Source organism: Tursiops truncatus, chromosome X, assembly GCF_011762595.2.
Source record: "Tursiops truncatus isolate mTurTru1 chromosome X, mTurTru1.mat.Y, whole genome shotgun sequence".
NCBI classification, from domain to species: domain Eukaryota; kingdom Metazoa; phylum Chordata; class Mammalia; order Artiodactyla; family Delphinidae; genus Tursiops; species Tursiops truncatus.
In genome coordinates this window covers 35,909,704-35,935,736 of record NC_047055.1, presented here as the reverse complement: position 1 = coordinate 35,935,736, position 26,033 = coordinate 35,909,704, and the positions used below count along the sequence as shown (strand labels likewise).

Below are 26,033 nucleotides of genomic sequence, written 5' to 3'. Positions count from 1 at the left end.
GTATTATGGCCTCTTGTTGTAGAAGAAACTGACATTCAGGGAGACACACAAATTCTAAGTGGCAGAGTTGGGAGTGGAGACTAAGCCTCAGCTCCTACAACCACAGCTACACTTCACTCTCTCCGAGGATTTAGTCACTCCCTCTCCACAGATACTCATGTATACCCTTATGATGGTTATACTTTTCTAGGTGCCTATTATATATATATCAGTAGAAATTCCTCCCTTCCTCCCTCCCTCCCTCCCTCCCTCCCTCCCTCCCTCCCTCCCTTCCTTCCTTCCTTCCCTCCCTCCCTTTCCCTCTCTGCCCTTCTTCCCCTCTCTAATGGCAGATTTTCTATTATATTTGTTATGACACCTAATACTTTCCAAATAAATGTCAAGCTATAGCCAGCCAGCTTATCAAGAATGTCCAAGTAACTTTCCTTAACATTGAGATTTCTTTGATGAGCTCTCTCTTCACTAGCGATTCCAATCACTCTGGTAAATAATCTTGGTCCTCTTTTTCTAAACTGAAGCCGATAAAAGCTCACAATGGTGGCTCCATTTGCATATGTCTTGACAACTGGCTTTGGTCTTGGTCTGGTTATTTTAAGTGGTTGGGACCACTCCTGGGTTACCCTGGCTTTCCAGACTTTTTGCTTTGCAACCCCTTATTTGAACTCAGACCTCTTGTTTGACTTAAAATAAGACACAGGAAGGTAGGCAACTCTTTAAGCCTGATGATCCAGTTAGGCAGGAAGTCAGCTTTTGACTTCTCTTTTGCCCTTCCTTCCTTCTTGGCCCTTGATCTTTTTAATCCTTTTTTTCCTAATTAGCTATAATGAGGAAACAAGGAAAGTAGAATGAACTAATTGGTGTGTATTCCAGTAACACAGACATACATACACTCACATATATAAAGACAGAGAGTGAGGGAGTTGGAGGAAGTTGCCACAGTCAGCTAAAGGATTTGGGTCATCAGTGAATTTCCATGTGCTGTAGTACTCTGTCCTGTGCCTCATTGGCACTGGGGTTTGCAGACCAGCTAGAGAATACCCAGATCCAACTTCCTCCTGGTTCTTCATCTTAGAAGCTGATACCTTAGAAGAAGGAACGTGTATTCCAATGGCCCATATTACAAGTAAGTGCTCTTTGCCTCCAGGATTTCAGAGTAGGTCTCTTTCTGGCTTCAGATGAAGTGTCTCAAGGGCGATTTCCCTTTTGTTTCTTGGAGGGAAGGAGGGGAAATGCATCACAGAACTATTATTAGATCAGCAGAGAGCTGAAAGCTTGTCTGGTCTAATCTTCTAGAGGGGGAACTTAGATGGATAAATGACTTGCCTAAAAAGCCAAGGTGGGTGTGCCTCGAACCCAGGTCTCCTGACTCAGACTTCAGAGCCCTTTTCCTGTTGTCTGGTTGAAATCCAGTGTGAGTTTGAATACTAGTGAGTCAAGATGCTGGAGATGCTGCTAGCTTCTCTCCATCTAAAAGTGTTGGGTCATAGGCTTCTTTGATAAGTTGTTGAGGACCATAGAGCCTCTTCCCAGATGCGCAGAGACAGGTTTGCATACAATTTCAGGGGGGACACAGACTGCCACCTCCTGCCCCTTTTGCCCATAAGCCCATCCATGGATCCCATGTTAAGATCCCCCCAGCCCAAGCTGTCAGTAGTCCATGGCTTGGAGAACAGATGAGCTGCCTATTTTGTGAGCTCCTTGTTATAGCCAGTGGCTTTTTGGTCTGATGGTGATGGGGTTCCTTATCTATGCCTGGGACTTTGCAAAGAATATCATCCATGCCAGGCTAAACCACCTTCTGGAAAGTGCAAGCCAAGAGGCGGGGGGGGGGGGGGGTGCAGTTAAGTAGGGGGCCTATGGAACTTGCCTGCATATTAGCTTTTCAGTTATAGCTCTTACCTTGCAAAGCTGGTGGTCTGGTCCTCAGAATGAGGCACTGGGCCCAAGCTGCATCCCCAGACCTGTGCCTTTTGCCCTGAAATGCCCATGACAGTTTCTTATAAATGCGATGTGTTCTGAGCAAGGGAGATTGGAAACAGAAAAGAAACATAAGACACTGTATCAGCCCCCTTCTCAGACCAGAGACTCTGGCCTGACCAGTATTTATGTTTGCAGCCAGCTGTCTTCTACTAGAATAATAAGGAGAAGAAGAATAATGATTCTTTTCATCGAGCTCCTTTCTTCTTCAAGGCTCAAAGCCTCAAGTATATTATTATTTCATTATCAAAATTGCCCATTATTGTGTATCCATGTTGATCTGTTACATTAGTTCCTTTTCTCCTCCTTTACCACCCCTCCCCTTTTACCCAGTTCTTTTTCTCTGTTAGATGGTTCTCCTGAATGTTCCTAACTCTCAGACTGAGTGGAAGAGGTTAGATTTTTTCATTACTGGGGTGACTACTCCCCATCCACAATCATTATTTCAATGTTCTTGGGATGTAACTGCCGCCGGCACACCTTGTACCCGTGTGGGCTTCTGGGAAAACTTGGCTGTCACCAATGCAGATCGGCTCTCACTCTGCTGATTGGCATATTGAAACATGCTAATTGACCTAGAAAAGTTATTTCTGTGAGTGGGAAATTGAGCTATTTTAAAAAGTTATAGTTTGGGGTTTTGGACCTGAACTACGGACAGAACATCCCTTTGCTTCTTTTTTTTTTTTTTTTTTTTTTTTTTTTGCATTTTTGAGAGTTTATTTTTGAAACAGAAAAATTGTACATTACAAATACAAGACATTTTAGGATAGTTTTGAGGGCTTTTTTTTAAGTCATGTGACCGATAAGTTAATGTAATTTTTAGCTATCTGATTTCTTTTTCTTATTTAAGCTCAAAGAAATAAAACTATAATTCCCTTTGCTTTCTTAATAGTACTTAAAATAGAAAAAGCTTGCTTTCAAAAGAGGCCTTAGCTTTCTGAAGAATTGATTTGGGCAAAATTGCACCTCAACCTTCTACAAACACCAGCGTGTTTCTGATCAGATGAATGCCAAGTGTGCAGGGATGCGGAAGGTGGTGAGAAGGCCTGGGCTTCCACCAAATTCTAGGGCCTACCCTAGAATATGTCTAATTGCTGCCTGTACTTCAAGATTAACCTCTGAGGGTCTTACATCCTCCATGAATACAGCCCAGCCGTACCAGTCAGTCCAGATTTTTATTGAGCACTTTTCTGTGTTAAGTATTGTGCCGTATGCTGCTGGAGATGCAAAAGCAACCAGAATACATTCCTGGCCTTGAAGGAACTTGCAGTTTAGTTAGAAAGATGAGGCATAAGTGCCTGAGAGGTGATGGCAATGTTAGAGTCAAAATGGTGAAAAAGGAAAATTGCAAGGCAATTCAGGCTCAATCGCTAAATTGCAGTTGTTCCGACCTCTAAGAAAATGGGAAAAGGATTAACATTAGCAGCATTTTTTGAGCACCTACCATGTGCCAGGCAATTTATGGATGTTCTTATTTAATTCTCACAAGAACCCGATTTTACCTATGAGGAAACTGAAGTTCAAAGAAGCTAAATGACTTGCTCAGGGTTACATGGTTTGTAGGTACTAAAGCTAAACCCGAGGACTTTGCACTCTAATGCATTGTCTCCTGGAGAGGTCGTTGGATGCGGTGGTCCAGAAAGGCTTCATGGAGAAGTAAAGCCTGAACCAAACCTTGAAGCGCTATTAGAATGTGCATGCAAATTGCAGAGGAAGGAGGTAGTTCAACCAAAGGAATGCCGGGGCCAGAGGCATGGAGGTAGGAACCAGTAAACTCCTCACTGAGAGTCTGAAGAGCAGGATGGAGAGTCATGAACTCCAGTTCGTATATATAGACTTTGCCCCTTATTTGCCAATCACCAGAAGACATCCTGTGACACCGCTTCTGTCACATCTTCTAGCCCTTGTAGTGTTTAGATTTTATGTGTATTTCTTATCTTTTCCACCACTGCTAAGAATTCCTTGCAAGTAGATGGCACTTTGCAACCACAAAAGCTTTCACGAATACAAATATGTCACCCTAGTGTAGTTGTTAAGAGTATGGACTCAGGGATCAGATTCTGTAGGTTCATACCCTGGCTGTGCTACTCGTGTGTGTGTGTGTGTGTGCCTGTGTGTGTGTGTAAGAGAGAGGGAGGGAGGAAGGGAACTTGGCCAAGTTACTTAACTTGAATGGGCTTCCGTGCTCTCATCTCTGATATGGGGGTGCCTCCCTCCTAAAGCTGTTCAAAGCATTAAATCAGTTAATATGTGTAAAGCACGCAGCAGAGCGCCTGGCGGATAGGAAGCCCTCAAGCAGCATCAGTTGTTAATTATTAGTCTTTGGTCTTCACAGAAACCCTGCGAGGTGGGTATTAGTGTTACTGAGCCAGGTTCATTTGCCTGACGCGCAGCAAGCCAAATGCTGAGATGCTGAGGTTTGCCACAGAGAAAAATGTATTCACAAGGCAGCCAAGCAAGGAGAACAGATCTCAAATCCACCTCCCACGAGGCGAGGGGCTCAGGATATTAATGGGACAAGGAAAGAGGGTGGTCTGAGGCCTGGGGTAAAATGATTGGTGGCAAGAAGGTGAAGTAATCTGTGTTCTGTGCACGTGTATCTGAGTTACATGCTTCTTCATGGACTGCATGTTCAGAAAAATGGTGACCTTAGCATGATCTGAGGGTGGAGTTTTTGGCCCTCTGATATCAAAAGGTTATGCATCAGGCACTCTCAGGCCCAGTTGAGTGGTTGGCGGTCTCGACCAGTTTCAACTGGGCAAGACTAGTTCCACGTTCTTGAAAAACAACTTAACACCTCCGTAGGGGGTGGTGAAAGGAGTCTTGTGATATAATCTTTAAGCTTCATGCAGCTTGGAGGGTATACAGTTTGTGAGAATAGTTAAGGCGAGCTTGGTCGGTGAAGGCAGGTGACAGAATATTATTTATTAAGCAAGTTGTGGGTTAAGGAATCTAGCTGATGACTGCGCTCGGTTTCATTAGTGTCTCCATTTTACAGATAAGCCTTAGAAAGTTTAAATAACTTGCCCAGGGACACACAGGAATGGACAGAACTGGCCTGAGAACTTCTGTCTTTCTGATACCAAACCTCATGGGCTTCCTTCCTCCTCTTTCCTAATTGATAAGATTGATTTTCAAGTATTAATCCAAGTCAAATCTTCGCAGAAATTTTATACAATATCCATTAGAGATTTGGAGGATCGATTATACTTTCAAGAATTTTTTTTTTGTTTGCAAAAATAATATACGCTCCTTGAGAAACCATTTAAACAGATGAGTATAAAGAGAAAGCCAATCTTTTAACCCCATCAACTTTCAATCCTGTCCCCCCATGGGTAAGTTGTGTATATGTTGCCACATTTTTCTTTTGCTCGTAAATGCAGATAAAGATGTTCGCATTTCTAGGGTTGTTGGTTTGTTTGGGTCTAGGTTTCTCGCACTACTGGCATTGCACTATAAACATCCCTCCAGAGTATTTTCCTTTAACCTAACAGTAGAATCTGTAATCTCTTCAGGTATGGATGTAGCTCATTCTTTTCCAATAGCTGCTTAGCATTCCATAGTTTGGTTGGACTGTATATTCAGCCTGTTGCCAGGCTCTCAGCACTGCATCATAACTAGTGTCTTCGGGCAGGGATAGTGTCTTTTGTGGTATCTGTCCCCTGCAGGGCACCCAGCACATGGTAGGTATCCACAGAGGGTGTAAGTGAATTAGTCAGTCAACTCGAACCTCTGTCTTGCTCAGAGAAATTCCAGGGATCTTTCACACACATGTCCAGGATAAAATCTTAGGTATGAAGACAGAGGGACGATAGATGATATTTTTCCCAGGTGAATTATTTCTTAAACCACTCAAAATAATGATATTTAAAAAAAATTAATAAAATAATGACGTTTTCCTGATTACAGCTGAAGACATATTTACTGAAGAAAATTTGTGAAATACAGAAAAGTAGAAATAGAAAAATAATCACCACCAATGCAAAAGTGGTTGTTTTTCAATGTTTTAACGAGAAAAAAAAAAACACAAAGCATGAGGCTTTTGTGCCTCTGCCGTTACAATTGTATAAATGTTTTCTTTACAGAAGTAATATATTCATAATGGAAAAAAAAGAAAATACAGGAAAACACCAAAATAGAACAGAAAACATTGAGCAGTAACAACTGTTCACATTGTTTGCAGCGTATTCTCAAGGTCTTCTCGTCTCTGCCTGGTTGTTAAGAGTTAGCATAATGTAGTGGTCAAGTTGCTGGCCCTGGAGCCAGCCTGTCCTTGCTTTTGTGGCTGGCTCCTCTGCCTTTATTCATGTGACCTTGGGTAAGCTACAAACTTCTGTGACCTCATTTTCTTAAGCTTTTAAGTTTTTTTTTTAACATCTTCATTGGAGTATAATTGCTTTACAATGGTGTGTTAGGTTCTGCTTTATAACAAAGTGAATCAGTTATACATACACATATGTCCCCATATCTCTTCCCTCTTGCGTCTCCCTCCCTCCCACCCTCCCTATCCCACCCCTCTAGGTGGTCACAAAGCACTGAGCTGATCTCCCTGGAGCTGATCTCCCTGGGCTATGCGGCTGCTTCCCACTAGCTATCTACCTTACGTTTGGTAGTGTATATATGTCCATGCCACTCTCTCACTTTGTCACAGCTTACTCTTCCCCCTCCCCATATCCTCAGGTCCACTGTCTAGTAGGTCTGTGTCTTTATTCCTGTCTTACCCCTAGGTTCTTCATGACATTTTTTTTCTTAGATTCCATATATATCATTTTCTTATCTGTAGATTGGTGCTCAGATGAATTGAGATATGTGGGGTAAGCACTCAGCCCGGTGTCCGGCACATAGTAAGTGTTTAGTAAGTATCAGATGCTGTCGTTGTTACTACTATTCCTAACATTATCTTAGAAATTGAGGCGTGTTCCTATTGGCATGTTCTATTTGATGTTAGCCTTCAGGGCCTTGGCCCCAGCTTCCTGGTTGGGTGATGGTGAAGTGAAGTGGGCTTTGTTTCAGAATTAGCCTTGCCGAGTGAGATTAAAATTCCCTGGCAGGATTTCTTTTCCACATTGACTAATAGCACCTTTGGTTTTTTTTTTTTTTTTTGCATTTGTTTCCCAGACAGCCTGTTTGATTAGGGAACTGGCCAGCTCCCTCTCCTCCCTCATGACAGGTGAATTAGGCCCACACCTGGTGTTTCTTCCCATTTGAATGAAACATCGAGACCTTTGGGTTTGTCAGGGACGCCCAAGCCCCCCAACCCATAGGGAAGGTGGCAGCCGTGAATGAGAATGGCAGGCAGTAGCCTCTGCCTCCGGAGCTTAATAGTTCTTTGCCTTTTGGTTCTATTCCTAAAAAGCGATTAGAAGGCACAGCCTCTGGCTCGTCCAACCAACACTTCTCGCTCAACCTTGAGCCACACCCCCAAGCAGTGTTTCTTTATGCAGTAAAAGCCTTAGCTAGTGGGCGAGTTCACTCTCTCCAGTCTGTGGACCAGTGGTTCTCAACCGTGGCTGTACCATAGAATCACCAGAGCTAATTCCAAGACCAGAGCCAATTTCAAGACGTAAAGCTTTTCAAAAAGCACCCCAGGCAATTCCAGGGTGCAGCTACTGCTGACTGGGATTTGGGGCTCTGACCAAGTTCATTTCACCTCATCAAGCTTCAGTTTCCCCGTGTGTCAAATGGGCTTAGTGACATCTACCTCACAGATGTGTTATGGAAGAAAAGATAGCAGACAACAAAAGATAACAAAGAAGAGTTAGCAAAGAGCTTTGAACATTTAAAAGCACTCCACAAATGAATCCTTGCCTATTTCTTTCTCCCTTTAATCATTTTTTGAGGGGAGTTTAATTGAGATATAATTTACATAATACAAATTTATCCTTTTAAAGTGTACAATTCAATGTTTAATTTTAGTCTATTACAGAGTTGTCAACCATTACCACTATTTAATTTTAGAATATTTTCATAATTCCCCAAAAAAGCATTAGTGACCTCTCTGCTCTCCCCTCCCTAGACCCTGGCAACCATTAATCTCCTTTCTCTCTCTCAACCACTAATCTCCTGTTGTGGACATCTCATGTAAATGGAATCACATAATATGTAGCCTCTTCTGACTGACTTATTTCACGTAGCATAAAGTTTTCAAGTGCATCCAGGTTGTTGCGTGTATCAGTACTTCATTCCTTTTTATGGCTGAATAATATTCCTTTGTACAATATACCACATTTTTAGAAGATTGGAGTATAGATGATTTACAATGTTGTGCTAGCTTCAAGTGTACAGTACAGTGCTTCAGTTTTTCAGATTCTTTTCCCTTATCGGTCATTACAAAATATCGAGTGTAGTCCCTTGTGCTATACTGTAGGTCCTGTTGGTTGTGTCACATTTTGTTTATCCATTCATCCACTGGTGGACATTTGGGTTGTTTCCACCTTTTGGCTATTGTGAATAGTGCTGCCGTCAATATTTCTGTAAATGTATCTGTTTGACTGCTTTGGGGTATATACCTAGAAGTGGAATTGCTGGGTCATACGGTAACTCCGCGTTTAACCTTTTGAGGAACTGCCAAACTATTTCCCAAAGCAGCTGTCCTCCCAGCCTCCCTTTATGTCCCACGCACCTAGGACCTTGAGTAAAGTGACTGGAGACTTGAAGACAAACTGAGGGTTTATAAGTCCAAGGGGAGGGTGGTCACTTCTGAGTCCCAGTACTGCACTGGTACCAGCTGAGGAAACTTTGATGGTAGGAGCAGGCCAGAGGAGCTGAGCCAGCAAAGAAGTTTGGGGCAGGGAAAATCTTAAGTCAGGAGGTTCTAAAATGCAGTGGATAGTATGTGTATAATTCTATAGATCTGTAATTTTATATTAAAGAAAATGGAGACATATGTAAAAGTAGAAAAAGAAAATTATCCGAGTGCATCCATTACCCAGTTTCAACAATTATCAACTCATAGCCAATGTTTTTTTAATCAATACGCCTTATTCTACCTCAAACTGCTTCCCCCCCCATCCTCCCACCACTCACTCTTATACCTGGATGATTTTAAGGGAAATTTCATGTAATTTTAACTATGGATATTTCATTATACATCTTTAAAATATAAGGAGATATATATATATATATATATATATAAATATAATCACAATTCCATTATCATATCTATAATCGTTATCAGTAATTCCTTAATATTATCAAATACCCAGTCAGCGGAGCACAGGTTTCTAAGCCAGCCAGAACACAGTTCCAGTGTTGCTTCCACAACATCAATAGCCCTTCTCTGAGCCTGTTTCATATTGTAAAATGAGGACTATCTTAATAATTCCTAAATCTTCAATAAGGTAATGCATGTAAAGTGCTTACCACAATGCCTGATGCACAATAGTAAATGCTCAAAACTCACCAATCCAGAGCCATACCTGTACTACCTGGCCCTTACCCCCCTGGAAGCAATATTCCTCTGCCTTAATCATCCCAGGACCAGGTACCAGGCAACCAGAGACCACTCGTATCGCTTAGAGCCTACTGTAATTATTCAAACTAAGCAGTCCTAACTTGTTACCCTGCCCTGCCTTGCCTGTCCTGCAGAAATGCAGAAACTCATAAAGGCCATGGCCTAGGCTCTCCCCTCGCTCCTGTCCCTTTGCCTCCTGACCAACACTGGTGCTTCCCCGTGTGGCTCTGCATGGCGTGGGTGCCTCCTATTTCTGACCTATGAGTATGATGAACCTTGTTTTCCTGAAAAAAAAAAAATAGTAAGTGCTCAATAAAGTTTAGCTAAGATTATTATTTATTAATAATGTAAAATATCTGAGTTGCTATTAAGGTACCTTTAAGAGTGGTTTTGGCTTAGAATCAAGAAGCAGATTTGGGGCCTTGCCAACAGATTTTTTTTTGGGGGGAGAAAAAAAAACCCAAACCAAAAGGTGGCTGAAAAAGCTACAGAACACTGGCATATATAGTTTATTCCCCCTGAGCTTCCCGTTCATGGCGGTAGACGCATGTGCATATTAAAGAGAGAGGCGAGTGGGCTGGGACATAGGGTGTCAGCTTTGGAACAGATTCCTTGCTCAAGAAATGAAGCCCCAAGTAACCTGGGCGGCCATGGGCTTAAAGCTCCACCTTGTGGGGACTGGTGCACGAGCTACCCTGCATCTGTGCCTGAGGTCTGGGAATGGAAGGCAGCCTCATCCTGCTGGGTTGCCCTTAGAATCATTCCCCTGCTTCTGGGGCGGGCTTGCTCTCTGCTGCCTGTTCCAGGCATCAGCTGAGAGCTTTTTTAATAAAAATGGAACCCAAAGGAGGGGTGATAAGGTATCTGATTTTAACCCAAAGTGAGAGAACACCAGATGTTTCATTCTGTCTGAAGGTTCGAGGGAGGAAAAGCAATTAGCAGCTGCTGCTGATTTAGCAACAGACACCTGCTAAATGAAAATCTGTAAAACCGGTCAGGCTTGGCACCAGAAGTGCATACGCTGCTTCTCAGGCATTTCTGGGAATTGTAAATTATGTTGGCCCAAAATAGGCGGGGGCGGGGAGATATAGAGGGGGGCTATAAGAAGCGGAACATGTCCATATAGACCAAGGAGTATGCTTTTTTTTAAGATGACAGCCACTTAGAAATGGCTATTTGGAGGGTGAATGGAGAGGAAGAGAAGACCATGAATCTTCCAGAAGCTGCCTGGTTCCTCCCTGCTTCTGGTCTGACTCACAGGCTGCCCTCTGTGGGGACCGTCCCATGGGAGCAGAGGTCCAGCTGACAGGAGGGTGGGGAGAATGCTGTTTCCCTCCCCCTGCTGATCCAGAGCCCACCCCTCTCCTCCTTCGAGGGCAGTGAGTCTCAAAGCAGGAGAAACCCACAACTCGCGGATTCACAGCAGCTCCCTGCCCTGTGACAGGTACAGACTGGTGACTCCAGGAGCCACCAGGACATCTTTGGCCGGGAAAGGTGTTTATCCGTAACTTTCTGATTTCCAGGATTTGTTTCCAAGTAGCCATGAATACTGCTCTCCACTTCCATTTTCCCGAGGCACACTGAAACGCAACCAGTGGATACGGTAATTGATGAAGAGGGCTTTAGGGATGTGTGTGTGCGTGCGCGTGTGTAGCCGATGACAAAGAGGGCTAATTTGTAGGTGATCTAGACTGTGTCAGAAGAATTGGGCCGCTCCCATTTGGGTATCGAACCACATTCACTGTATGTAGCTGCTGTTTTCCTGCTCTCCAAGCTAAGCCAGAAGCCAGCTGCAACTTGGGCCAAAGGGATGGGCCCTGTTCTGTTTCCAATCTTGAGCAAAGGGATGGCGACTTGCTCTGCGGAGCAGAGACCAGGGGGGTTGCTGTTGGCAGACGCAGGGCCAGAGCTGTCCATTGTAAAATACGGCCTGGAACTTTATCCTGGCAGGCTGCTTTCATGTGGTTAAAGACTAAACTCTTAGTTCCAAAGGTGGAACCAGGGAAGATTCTTTTTCCTTTAACTGAGTAGGCCCTTAGGCAAGAAGAGTCGTTCCAGATGTGATTCAGTTTTACTTCCCCTGCCCTGCAATGCCAGTGCAGGAGGGAAGAAGGACCAGGGAGGCAAGGGTAGCGGGAGAGCTAGGATCCCCACCGTCCAGCCAGAACTGGGGGAGCACCCACCTCCTCTGGTCAGGGGCTAGACAGCATTCCCATCAGTCAGCTCCAATACGTGGAATAACTACAGCACAAATACGTGTCCTGTGACAACAGGCTGACCTAGAGGGAGATGCAGGGACCCTGTCTATGATGGCATACACGAGGTACACTCATGGCTCTTATTGAAGCAGCCGGGGATTACTGGGCTACGTGTACAAGTCATCCAGCCATTACACTCTTTTAATAGTTCAAACTAGTTTGTGTGTCACAATTCAGATGACCTCTCAGCGCAAAATTACTTATTCTCCTTTAGAACCTAAGACCTATAGGCCTCAACTCATTGGAGGAATAATTTTGATCCCTGGTGACCAAAGGAAGCTGTCTCATCCCGAGGTGGTATTTTCTTGGAGGGTCCAGGCCTTCCATAAGGAGTTTGTTTCTCCAGGGACCCTGCTGATGAAGGGGGTTGGGTAGAGCGTGAGCCTCCACTCGTCCCAACCTCCGGCACACAGAGGAGAGTCTGCTTCTTAGCACAGATGTGACTGCTGGATGTCACTTGGTCTGCCACCATTTGATACAGGTTGTAAACTCCAGGTTGGAGCATTTTGTCTTTTTTTTTCCCCTTCAGTCTAGCCTTTTGGGGGGATTTATTGGATATTTTCCCTTTACTAGTTTAGAAGTTATACACACTATTTCAGTTATTGTTTTTTTTAATGTTTATCCTACCAATGTTAACATAAATACCCAGTTCTAGAGTCAGTCAGACTTTTTCTCTCAAATAATACAAGGATCTTGTAACATTTTTTTGGTCATAGTTTTACTGAGTTTATTCACATAACATAAAATTCACTCATTTAAAGTGTAGAATGTAAAGTTTTTTAGTATATTCACAGAATCGTGCAACCATCACTACAATTAAGTTTTAGAACATTTTTATCAACCCCAAAAGGAAAGTGTAACTGCTTAGCTATCATCTCTCTGTCCCCTTACAGCGCTCCCCAACTCCTGCCCGCCCCCAGCCCTAAGTAACAACTGATCTAATATCTATCTCTATAGATTGGCCTGTTCTGGACATTTCCTATTAATGGAATCATAAAATATTTGTCCTTCTGTGTCTGGCTTCTTTCCCTTAGCATAATGTTTGAAAAATTTTTATTGGAGCATAGTTGATTTACAATGTTGTGTTAGTTTCAGGTGTACAGCAAAGTGAATCAGTTATACATATACATATATCCATTAGCATAATGTTTTGAAGATTCATCCATGTTGTAGCATCTATTAATATTCCGTTTCTTTATACTGACTAATAAAATTCAATTGTATGGATATGCCATGTTGTTTTTTATCCATTCACCTGTTGGTAGACATTTGGATTGTTTCCACTTTATGGCTGTTGTGAATAATGCTGCTATGAACATTGATGTGTAACTTTTTGTGTAGACATGTTTTTGTTTTTGTTCTTTTTTACCCTTGGGTCTATCCATAGGAGTGTATACGCTGAGAAATGGGGTTACAACCTGATTCTTCTGCATGTGGACCTTATAATATTTTAACTCTATTCATCACCCTCAACTTATATGCTTATGTTGTCATGTATTTTAATTCTGTATTATTTTAGCGTTTCTTTTAAAAATAATACAAGACATTATTATTTTATGAAAAAAATGTTCATTTAGATTTACCTACATAATTACCACTTTCTTTGCTCATTATTTTGTATTGTGTCTATTTGACATTAGTTTGCCTTTGCTGGAATTATATTCTTTAGAATTCCCTTTAGAGATGATCTGCTGATGACAAACCCTCTTAGTTTTTCTTTGCCTAAAAATGTTTGTATTCCTTCTTCATTCTTGAAAGATATTTTCACTGGATATAAAATTCTTGGTTCATAATTATTTTTCTCCCAGCACGGTGAAGATGTAATTTTACTATATTCTGTCTTCCACTGTTGCCTTGAAAAGTCATTGGTCAGTCTTAACTTTCACTCCTTGGAAAGTAATCTCTTTTCTTTCTGATTGGTTTTAAGATCTTCTCTTTGTCTTTGGCGTTCTGCAGTTTTACTAGGGTTTGTTTCAATGTTTATTTGTTCTGGCTTATTCTGTTTGAGAGACTGTGGGTACATGTCGTTCTTCAGGTTTCTGAACATTCTTAGCTATTATGCCTTCAGCTATTTTGTCTGTCTCCTCTTCTTCTTCTAGGACTATGTTTAGAGTTATGTTAGTTCATCTTACTCTGTCTTCCACATCTCTTAATCCTTTTTGTTCCTATCTTCCACTATGCCTTGTCTACTATGTTGCATTTTGGATAATTTCTTCAGCTCTATATTCCACTTATCTCTTTAGCTGTCTAATCAGTAACTAAACATATCAGTTAAAACTATCAATAGAGTTTTTCATTTCAATTATTTTTCCCTTTTCCAAACCTAAACATAGTCTATAACTATTCTGAGGTCCTTAAAGCTCTGTTTTTACTGGCTCTTGGCTTATTTACTTGTGTGTTTAGGTTTTGTTTTAAATATTACTGTTGTTATTGTTCTTTTATTGTACATTGCTTATTTTCTTTAAAATGTTATTTGTGGGAATTTTTTGAGTCCTGGATTTCTCTAGAGGGCTGGGTTCTGGTTCCAGGATTTTAGTGGAACTAACTAGTTTCTTCCCCTACTACCCCAACTCATCGTTAAGATTTGAGACTGGATTTTCCGTACCATTCTAGGGGTGGGGTAATTTATACTTTACACTGAAGTGTGGCTTTTTGGGGTCATAGATCTCTTTAAGTACTAACTAGCTTTTGTTATTACCAGAAATGGAAGTCCGGGTCTTGTTTCCCAGCCCTCTTATGTCTGTGTCCTTCCTGTTGGGGGCAGTCAGGAGGATGTTCTAATTCTATTCATTGGTTTGGCCATCTATCTGTTCTCAGTGCTCTCCTGAAATATCTCTATATAAGTTGATAAATACCTACTGTATGTCTGTCTAGTATTGTACTAAGTTCTATGAGGTATCTGGTAGCTATTTAACCTGTCATGTAGCTAACAAAACATTAATATTAGAGGTCGTGAGCCCTTGGGGCACTGATTTAAACCATCTTTTGATTTCTGAGCCCTTCTAAACCCTAGAAATCAGCATTTAGAGTGAGGTGGGTGTAAGTGCATGAAGGCAGGGACCGTTTGTATCTTGTTCATAATAGTTGACACATAAGAGGTGCTTAATATATATTTGTGGATTGATTGATTGATTGAATGAATGAATATGTTGGTGTCTGGGAGGTCATGGAGGTAGATTCCAGTGTTGATTAGTTCCCTTGGCAATATAGTTAGAAGATTCCAGGTCTGGGTTCACATAGTGGGTATGGAAGAGAGAGGATAATATTTCAGTAGCAGGGGATCAAACCGTCATGGATTTGAGTCATTTGTAAATCAAGGGTTTCCTCTGTACTGTAAAGGGCCTCAGCATGTATCAGGGTACTATAATGTAGGTCAGTGGGTAGGAACGTGGACTCTGGAGTCAGATTGCCTGTCTTATATCCAGGCTCTGTAACTAACCTGGGGCCAGTTATTAATCTCTCTGTGTCTTAATTCCTTCATGCAAAGAAAGGGGGTTATAGCATTTATCTTATAGAGTTGTTTTAAGTGTTAGTTAATACAAGTACTTAGGACAGTGCCTAGCCGAGAAGTGCTATGTACGAGCAATTAGTAATGATTATTATTCTCTTTATTGTTGTTTTGAACACTAGTCACATCATTATTCTTGTCAGTACATTTTCCTGGGAACTGCCTGTCATTTCTGTGAGAAAATATTCTAATCTCACACCTACCATTTAGACTTCTGGAGGCTGACCTACTGTAGTATTTCCCCAAGCGTAAGTTAAGCACTCCTCCATCCAGATTAGAATGCTGGGCCCCATCCTAGTAGGTCGAAAGGATTCTTTCTCTAAAAATTAGTGACGAAAATCAAGATTCTGCACATTCTCTGTGTGTTGGATTAGCCAGGAGCTGCTGTGAGTCTTAAGTTCATCACCCTTCAGTGCTCATAGAAAACCTGGGAGCAGGCTTGGAGACTGGGAAGGGATTGAGAATGGGAGAGTTAAACAGAAGAGAAGAAAAGAAGTAGAAAGAGAAGTGAGCAGAGTCTACTCATGTCAGGAGGTTGTCAAATACCAACTTTCGGCCTCTTCTCAACGGTCATGCCTCAAGGGGTCATGTGACATTTGCCTCCCCTTGATTTAGGGATTCCTGAACCTGGCTCCAGACAACAGGGTAGGGAGGCCTGCCTTACAAATGGCTGCCCGGCGCACTGGTTGCCTTCAAGCAAGGGCCCCCAAGGAGTAGAAGATTAACCAGACTCCATGGTTGGTTGGTTGAGGGAAGTGGGCTGTTTCCTGAGTGCCCTTGAGCTGTTTTGACTGGGCTAAGAGCCAAATCTCAGATGTGTTTGTCCCTCGCTTTGCTCTAGTGCTAGTGTGGGGTTGGCCTTATTTCAAGCCATCTGATGCTCAAGTCCTTTGAAGGCGCTAAAATCGAGCCAGATGGCATCACAGACTGCTTGGGCTGATGAGGGACTGGAAGTTTAGTACCTTTCCTCTCGTCCCTTCCACTCTACATGGCTCACATTTTCTGTGTGGAATCTGTAACCCAAGGCCGAGGAGAACGAGGCCTTGGTCCTGTCAGTGGTGCAAAAGGTCCTCGTGGGTCCCCTTGTCACACACCCTAAGCAGGGAGGCCAGCCCTGGCTCAGTCATTCCGCAGGTGTGGTTTGGCCTCCACACACAAGCTGACTGTCTTTTGACTTGTAGCTGCCCTGGTTCCTCTGTAGGGCTTTTGCACAATCTCTGTCATTAGCCTTTCCCCTGAGTTCTGTGGAGAGAGCCATACAAATATTTACTTTCCCTCCTTGAGTAAAAAGTCAAATAACGTGTTCAGGGCTGGACTTCTATGTCCTGAAGTACCTTCTTGTGTACTCAAAGCTTCTCTCCTTTTTCCACATGAAATTCGAGCTTTGGCTCAGTCTGAAGAAGTAGTAAATCTGGTTTTGGTGACTGGAGCCCCCCTAGGGTCTTGGATGGCTAGTGCCCATATGGTGGTAGCTGGGTGTAGGGTCAGGCCTTCAGGCTTCACAGTAGACCCTATTTCTGTTCCATCAGGGGAACAGCCTGGTGTTTTGATATATAATAGACAACAGTGGTTTTAAGATTATACATTCTGGAGCCCGGTTGCCTGGGTTCACATCCTGGCTCAGCCTTGAGACCTTGGGCAAGTTATTGAATGAAACCGCTACCGCTTTTTCTTTTTAAACAGACCTTTGGTGCAAAGGTCTGTTTAAATCATAAATCATATTTATAATTCTCGATTCATAACAAATTTCAACATTGGTCCGTTTATGGCATGCTTTAATTTTATTCATGAGTACATTTATTTATTCATGGAGAGTATTATAAACAACTATGAACTCAACCCAACAACTAGCCACGTTGATAATAACTTACCGACGTGAGCCTATGTGCTTCCCCCACCCTGCTCCCTACGTCCGTGCCCACCACTGTGAACCACTAGCCTCAACTTCGGCTATGATTCCTTTTCTCTTTTTAAAAGTAATCTTATCCCTCTTCTCATGTACACAGAAAAATAAATATATATATAATATACATTATATATATAATAAAATATGTAATATTTTATATATGTAAAACAGTCCTAAATAAGGTATTATATAATTGTAGTTGCTTTTTGATCCTTATAAAAAGGGTATTATGTTGTATGTAGTCTTCTGGGATTTGCCTATTTTAGTCAACATTCTGTTTGTAAGATGCATCCCTATTATTGAGTATAAGTGTAGTTACATTTTCACTGTGGTGTAACATTCCATCACAGAAACATACCACAGTGCCTTTCTTCATTCCCTTCGTGATGGGCATTTTGCTGTTGCCGGGATCTTGCTATTACAAGAAACCGGCCTGTCCTCAATTTCCTCATCTTAAAATTGGAGAATAAAAATAGGAGCTACCTCATAAGTATGTGATGAAGATGAAAGGAGTTAATACTTGTGAAGTGCTTAAAACAGTGCCTGGCTCATAGCACACGTTTGGCCAGTGTATTCGTTTCCTCGGGCTGCCATCGCCAATACCACAGACTGAGAAGCTTAAACAACAGAAACGTTTCTTCACAGTTTTGGAGGCTACAAGTCTAAGGTCAAGGTTTCAGCAGTGTTACTTTCTTCTGAGGGCCTCCCTCTTTGGTCCTAACCTCCTTTTCTTATAAAGACACCAGTCAGACTGGTGTATATATATATATATATATATATATATATATATATATATATATATATGTAATAAGGTCTCATATAACCTTATTTTATCTTAATTACATCTGTAAAGGATCTCCAAAGAGTCAAGTTCTGAGGCACTGGGGGTTGGGGCTTCAACATACGGATTCTGGGGAGACACAACTCAGCCCATAACGGTCAGTAAGTATAAGCTATTATGACCGTCATTATCTCCATCATTACAGCTCAGGAAAATGCAACAGACTTGTTATGACATAGCCCCTGGGAGTACTCAAAAGTTAGCTCTTACTACTACTGCTACTACTATTATTATCATCATTATTATTATTTGGTCAGAAGCCCAGAGTTTTCTTCCCTGCCTTTTCAGAAATGACTTTTGATGCCAGCAACAGTACTAAAGAATGGCACTCTGTGGTTTCCCAGGGTGATAGGCAGCAGCTCCTAAGTCTGTTAGAGGTGAGAGGAGAGGAGCTACGAGGTTTCATTGTCACCTTGGTTAAAGGAAACCAACCAAGCAAAGGGAGGCCTTGCGGGCGAGCCAGTGGCTGACTGACCCGAAATTGCCACTCAGTAAAGTTCTGTGGGCTTGCCAGGCCTGGGCTGCTGTACCAGGAAATACACTTACACAAGTAACTGCACCACCAGAGCAAACAACGTCTTTCATGGGCTTAGAATATTTTGTTTGACATTAGGGAGCTGGCTAGCAGCCACAACTCTGCTCTCCTGCTCTCCCTCTGGAAGGCTCTGAGCACCGAGGAGGAAGTAAGGAGTAGCCCTGATAGGATCTGGACTCCAAAAGGAAGGAGCAGCTCCCCCGCGCCAGTTGCCCACCCCTCCCTCTCTCCACATCAGACCTTGAGTGTAAGATGGAATTCCATGTGCCTGGTAGGACTGTGGGCATCTGTCCGTACTGGGGCTTGGGAGTGGGCTCACAAGGGAAGATACGGTGAGAACAAGGGACTTGGGAGGGAGTCTCTAATGTGCTCTGTTGTCGTTTTTCTTATGTCAGGGTTTCCGAAAGCAAGCTCATCGCATGAAGTCAATGGTGCCGAAGCACGGCAGTAGAGGGCTGCCGCTCGCTCAGGCAAAACAGCGCCGTCTGTCCTGCTGTGGTAGCTTTTATGAAAGCATTATCTAGGTTTACACTTTAAGACTTGTTTTCTTAACATTCCAGAAATGCCAAAGTAGCAACATATGCTTCTATTGATTATACAAGCAATAATGGGCTTTCTTGAAGACATGCCGTGCTTCGTCCTTGAGCGCAAGAGCAGCACAAAGTTCCCACCATTATTTTGATTATACTGAAGTAGCACAAGGACACTTCCTTGCATTCCCACCGTTCTGATTATACTGAGGACATCTCATGGATCAGTGCCCAAAGCACTCAATGCTTCTTCGCAGGCCCCCGGTTTGCCCGGGGGGCTCAAAGCAATCAGGACTGTTTGCAATTCTGGCTTATTCACCAGCCCCCAGTTTGCTGGGGGGGGGGCTCATGGGTCACGTCTCCTTTCCATGTCCTCAGTTATTCCACTACAGTGCTCAGATTAAAAACTAGAAAAAAATTCACACTAATCATCCTTAATAGCTTAATGCATCCTCCTGGTTAAGGATGCCTGCAATACAGAGATAAGAAGAATATAACATGAAAATTCTCCTCCACCCGCTCCCCAGAGATAATTGCTGCTAAGGTGTACATTCCTCTTGTGACCTTTTTTTTTTTGACTTTTAAACTTTCAGCTACATGATTCATAAATTAATGCATTAATTTGTCATAAAAATCCAACTATACACATATATAGAATCCAAGTCTAAGTCTCCCCTTCCCTGTCCTCCCCAGTCCTCTTCCCCCACCCAGTTTGGTAAATATCATTCCAGTGCTTTTCCTGTGCATTAATAGTCATCTAAAAGTACAAAGACTAATTTGGCCTTTTTCTTCTACAAAAAGGATCATGCTGTGTTCGATATAGATTTGTTCTGTTTTACCTACAAATGGTTGTACCTCCTTTTTTGTAAATGGTTGCAGAGTTAATCTTCCAGAGTATTTTTTGATGACTCTCCTGCCAGTGGACATTCAGTTAGCTATTTTGTTATTAGATATTTTTTTGTTATTACAGATAATGTTGCAGTGAACATCTTTATACATACAGCTTTGTTCATACATGCAAGTGTCTCTGTTGGTATAAATTTTTAGAAGTGAAATTAGTGAGTCAAAGTGAACGGGTATTTAACATTTTTTATAAATTTTGACAAATTGTTCTCCAAAATGATTGGACCACCTAAGTGGCTATCGACAGATGAATGGATAAAGGAGATGTGGCCCGTATATACAATGGAATGTTACTCAGCCATAAAAAGAAACGAAAGTGAGTTATTTATAGTGAGGTGGATGGACCTAGAGACTGTCATACAGAGTGAAGTAAGTCAGAAAGAGAAAAACAAATACCGTATGCTGACACATATATATGGAATCTTAAAAAAAAAATCGTGCTGAAGAACCTAGGGGCAGGACAGGAATCAAGACGCAGATGTAGAGAATGGACTTGAGGACACGGGGAGGGGGAAGGGTAAGCTGGGACGAAGTGAGAGAGTGGCATGGCCATATATACACTACCAAATGTAAAAGAGATAGCTAGTGGGAAGCAGCCGCATAGCACAGGGAGATCAACTCGGTGCTCTCTGACCACCTAGAGGGGTGGGATAGGGAGGGTGGGAGGGAGACGCAAGAGGGAGGAGATATGGGGATATAGGTATATGTATAACTGATTCACTTTGTTATAAAGCAGAAACTAACACACCATTGTAAAGCAATTATACTCCAATAAAGATGTTAAAAAAAACACAAAAACACAAGCAAACAAAAAAACCAAAATGATTGCACCTTGTTTTTTCTTCCAGTTAATTATACCTTAAGATTTTGCTGTATTAGTTCATATAGATTTACCTTCTTTAAATTTATTTACATTTTCAAAACTTCCCAGCTTCTTATAAAAATTTTCAAACATCCCAAAGAGTTGAAATAAGAGTATAGTGAACAATGACTGTATACCCTCAAGCTAGATTCAGCAATTACTGTTTTTCCCTATTCACCTTCTTTTCTCTCTTTCTCTGTGTAAGTTTGCTGAATCATTTCCCCTCAAATTGCAGACATCTTGACACTTCAGTTCTAAATACTTCAGCCTACAGCTCCTAGGGAAAAGGACATTCTCGTGTATATCCACAATACCATAATCACACTCAAGATAATTATCAACAATTCTCTAATACTGTCTTCTTTATCTAATAGTCTGTTTATACTCAGACTTTCCCAGTTATCCCAGGAATGTGTTTTTTTAAGTTTTTGTGTTTTTTTTTTTTTAAATCTGAATCCAGTCAGGTTTCAAGATTGCTTTTGTTCTCTCTCTTCAGGTTTTGTTTATTCACTTTTTAAAATCTAGGAGCAGTTCCCCCACGCTCTCATTCATGACATTGACATTTTGGTGAATCCAGGCCCGTTGTTTTGCAGAATGTTCCACATCCGGGATTTGTCTGTTTGCCGTGGCACCTTGTTGTTTTTCATGGCAGCATGGTATTCTGTTCTGTGAATGTATCGCGGTTGATTTTTAGGTTGTAGGCATTCCTTTTGTGGCTCCTCTCACAAGTGGTATTAAGTCCCAAAGAGTTTGAGGCACCGGTAGCCACAGTAGAAGTCTGTGGTCAGTTAATGAAAATAAAGTGTTCCAAAGCCAAACTTGGTTGGCAGGAGAATTACCGAAGGCTGCATCCTTTCCCCTTGAAGGAAGATTGATTATTGTTCTAGTCTGTTAAGGTTCCTATAACAAAATACCATAAACTGTGTGGCTTATAAACCTCAGAGATCGATTTCTCACACTTCTGGAGGCTGGAAGTCTGACCAGGGTACCAGCAGGGTCAAGTGCAGACCCTTTTCCGGGTCACAGGGCAGGAAGGGCTAGGGAGCTCTCTGAGGCCTCCGTTTTCATCAGAACCTAATCTCCTCCTAAAGGCCCCACCTCCTAATACCATCCCATCAGACATGAATTTGAGGGAGACACAAGCATTCAGACCATAGCAATAATCTGTTTTGATTCTCTGATTTCTTTGGAGAGGCTACAGTCTGGGGCTCAGCTGAGAGCAAGGTCCTCTCTTTGTAACCACCCATCCTCACTGTGCACTTCATCAGCAGCCGTGGACCCTTTGGGTAACACAAGTCCCCAGCTGGCTAGCGGAAACTCCTGGGTTGTGAACTTCCCCCACTCCCAGCACACCCCTCCCCCGTGCAGCTGTTCTCACTTCAGCTCGTCCTTCCCTCCTCATTTCCTGGAGCCCAAGGCTAACGCTCCTCTATGTGCTCTGGCTCCCAGCCCTCCTGTCCGCTTCAGGACCTCTCACCATCCAGTGCCTCCTGCCCCTCTTGCTTCTTCAACCTCCCTCTCCCCACTGGCACCTTCCCTCCATCTATAACTATGTTCAAGTATCTCCCAATTCTATCAATACTCTCCTTGAGCTACGACTTCCATCTCTCGCCATCCATTCACTCTTGAAAGAGTACCATGGACAGGGGTCTGCAAAGTGGGCTGCATAAGGTGTTCTATTTGGGTGCATAAAGAGAATATCAGCATTTCTATCCCTTTTAGAATTTCATCCATTTACTTTTCTCTGTTTGTATTTCATATACATGTATATCATTTGCCTTTCAACTCTTCTCATCTTCTCCAGCCTCCTTGAGATCCGGACCCACATTCCCACTGATTTATGGGCATTTCTGCGAGGTTCTCACACTGGGCTCACAAACTCAGCCCGGTCTCAGCTTTCCTTATGCCCCTCGTCCTCCAACCTGCTGCCTTGACTGTCGGCCCCAACTTAGGGAGGAATCCCAACATCCCACCAGCCAGCTAGGCCATCAGCCTGGGGTCATCTTTGACCTGTCCTGTCACTCCTGCTTACCCCCACCCCCCACCCCCGCCATCTGTGTCAGTTACTCAGTCCTGGTGATTCAGCTTCCTTAGGTTATCTCAAACCTGCGCATCCTCTGTTCTCTCGCTGCCTCTGCCTTCAAGCTTGATTTAGACGTTTCTATTCCCAGTCCCTGACACACAGCCACCAGCTGGAGCTCTGCACAACTGTACATCGTACAGGACCGTCCCTACTTTTAAAGAAAAATCAGACCAAATCCAGTGCTTGATATACAGGTCCTTCCATGCTCTTTTGCTGCGCTGATGTTATCCCTTTATCTGTTAGCTTTCTCAACCAGACTATGAGCTCTTGTAGGGCAGGGACTGTGTCTTCATCACTGCCGTGTACCCAGAGCCAGACACATGACCTGCCACCTAGGAGTGTCTCAATAAATGCTTTTTTTTAATTGGTTGGCCGAGAGTAAGAGTGAGACTGTCATGGGTGAGAAGAGGAGAGCGGTGTTGATACTCCTTTGAGAAATAGAGAAGTCTCCAGGAGAAACTCTCTCTTAGAGATGGGCCAAAAGAATGGATTGAGCTGGGAAGCTAAAGTTATCCTAGTAGTCGTCTGATAAAATAGTGATTTGTGACTTAGGGCTGTGGGCAGGCCCAGGTGCCACCAACTCTAGCTGGAAGCTCTTGCTAGGGCAGAATAGTGAGGTGAAATGAGGTTCGGCTTTTGACCCAGAGAGACCTGGCATTAGTCTTGATGGCTGGAGTTGAAATCCTGGCTTTACCACTCACTGGCTGCCTTGATGTTGAAAAGGAGGATGATAATAACAGCTAGCATTTATTGAGTACATATTATATGCCAGCACTGGGCCAGGAACTCTACACGAATTATTTCACCTAATTTCATCACAACTTGATGAGATAGCTTCTATTGTCATTCCCACTTTACAAATGAGCCAACCGAAGCTCAGCAAGATTGTGATTTGCCCAAAGTTGCATAGCAACTAAATGATGGAGCTAGAATTTCAGTCGTAACAGCCTGACTCTAGGCTGGAGATATTCATTTGGGAGTCATCAGTATATAGATGGTATTTAGAGCCAGGAGCCTGGATAAGATTGTCTGGTGAGTGAGAGTAGATAGAAAAGAAAGCCAAGGACTTGGTTCTGGGCCCCTCCAATATGTAGAGGAATTAGGAACATGGAGGTCATTGGTAACCTCAATCAAAGCTATTTCGGGGGTTGGGGTGTGGTAGGTATGAAAATTTGATTGGAGTGGATGGAAGGATAATTCAGAGGAGAAGAAATGATGGCAGTGAGGAGAGACAAACCATTTGAGGAGTTTCTCTATAAAGGGAAGCAGAGATATGGGGATGATAGCTGGAGGGTGCAGTGGGATCAAGAATATTTGTCTCTTAGGGAGGGTGGGAGGGAGACGCAAGAGGGAGGAGATATGGGGATATGTGTATATGTATAACTGATTCACTTTGTTATACAGCAGAAACTAACACACCATTGTAAAGCAATTACACTCCAATAAAGATGTTAAAAAAAAAGAACTTTTGTCTCTAGATGAACGACTTTGTAGCTTGTTTTATGATAGGAATGATCCAGTGAAAAGGGGGACAAATTGCTGGTGGTGCGTCCCCGAGTAGACGAGAAAGGATAGGATCTAGTGCAGGAATGGGGACTAGCCTTAGCCAGCAGCATGGGTGGGGACGCTGCAAGGAGGAGGGCGACATGGAGGTGGGAGCTTGTTGATGTTCTCTTCCAGTTGCCCCCTTTTCCCCCAATGAACTAGAAAGCCATGCCACCAGCCGAGGGGGAGGATGGGGGAACGTTTGAGGAACACAGGAGAAGTTACGAAATAGTGATAGGAATCGTTCAGGAGAGAGGAGAGTGAACGGACTTGAATGTAGTTGGATTATAAGGTCGCATTAAGGGCCCGCTCAAAGTTTGCAGTCATGAATTTCAAGGGTTAACAGCATAGCTTCACGTTTTTCTCCAGCCGTGCTTACTTGCATGGTAGAGGCACGGAAAAGGGTTGAAAATGTATGGAAGGGAGTAATGGGCAAGTATAGAAGTGAGGACATGAGGTAGGTGACGGCCAGGAAAACAGTGGAGGATCAGATGTGGGTCCTAGTGAAGGTGGAGGATTATTAGTCGGGATGTGAGGGGCGCGGAGTGATTGGGTAGATAGGAGGTGGTGGTTGGAGAGTGGGGTGCATGACAGAGTTTATGGAAGGGTTGGAGGTGTTGGCAGTGACAGGTATGATCATGGGGATAAAGGGCTGAGGTGAGATGGAGGTGAGACCCTCGAGGGGAATGGAGTTCAAGGCATTAGAAGCCAGTGCGTGCTAAATATTGAAAACACGGGAATTTTGACAAAGGCATGTTGGATGGCAGTGACAGGGAGGGTCCAGAGTTGAGTTCTACAAGGAGAGTAGTGGGTGGGAGAGACTGACGACATAAGGTTCAGATCAGGGCAGCGGTTAGGAAGGAGACAGCGTTGAGGGGCAGACAGGACCCCTCCCGGCCCAGGGGTACAAGGTGACATGGGAGGGAAAGCACCCACCACTTGAGAGGGCTGTAGGGATAGCTGTGTCCTCAGAGGGGCGACCAGGTTTTCATCAAAGTAAGAAGGTCCAGGGACCGCTCAGAGAAGAGTTTGAAGATGGAGGGGATTTTGCAGATGATAGAGGGTTCCAGGGGATAGAGGGGAAGGGTTTCCAGCGTCGGGGAGCAGTGGAAGGCGGTCTCAGATTCGGGCTTGTAGAGAGCCGTATGGAGGTTAGAGTTCAGCTGTTGGGCGGGGACCTGGGAGTCTTGGGCTTCTTACGGTAACGGAAGTAACCAGGGACATTCGGCACACTGGGATGGGCGGTCTTCACGGCAGAGTGTGGTGGTGTGGCTGTCAGAGGGCGGAGGGTCGGTAGGAAGGAGGTCGGGGATCTCGCCATGGATGGAACCCGTGCACTTCATATTTCGGCCAGTCCGATCCCAGAGGCCTGGAGAACTTTACCTGTCTACTCTTTTGGTTCTGAAAAAAGATGTTGACTTGGACGTGAGAAGGAAGTTATGACTTATGTAGCTTAAAATGTTTTTATTGCCTTTGGCTTTCCATTGCAGTGATGTAGGACTTTCTGTCTAAAGCCTCGGGAATCCCCCAGCTGAAAAGGAGCCCAGATATGTACATTAAACTCGAGTTCCAGATGCGCGTTCTGGAGGGCAGAGACGAATTAGCCAAGTGGAACTTCTTCTGGGGGAAGTA

The 26,033-nt window shown here is 43.3% G+C and overlaps 1 protein-coding gene across 20 annotated transcripts in view; it reads left to right on the top strand.

Annotated features, from left to right (window-relative positions):
* TMEM164 (transmembrane protein 164) overlaps window positions 1-26,033 on the top strand; it is a 176,731-nt gene that overhangs the window by 98,243 nt on the left and 52,455 nt on the right. The window contains exon 5 of one of the 20 annotated variants that reach the window (XR_012329208.1): window positions 25,892-26,030. The exons of 18 other annotated variants lie outside the window; for them this stretch is intronic. Coding sequence is in view for 1 of the 2 variants with exons in the window: in XM_073799007.1 (XP_073655108.1) it covers window positions 1,073-1,087 (15 nt within the window). In the remaining variant the exon portion in view is untranslated. Of the gene's footprint in view, window positions 1-1,072; window positions 1,124-25,891; window positions 26,031-26,033 lie in introns of all 20 variants that reach the window. One more of the 20 variants, XM_073799007.1, reaches the window with a different exon arrangement.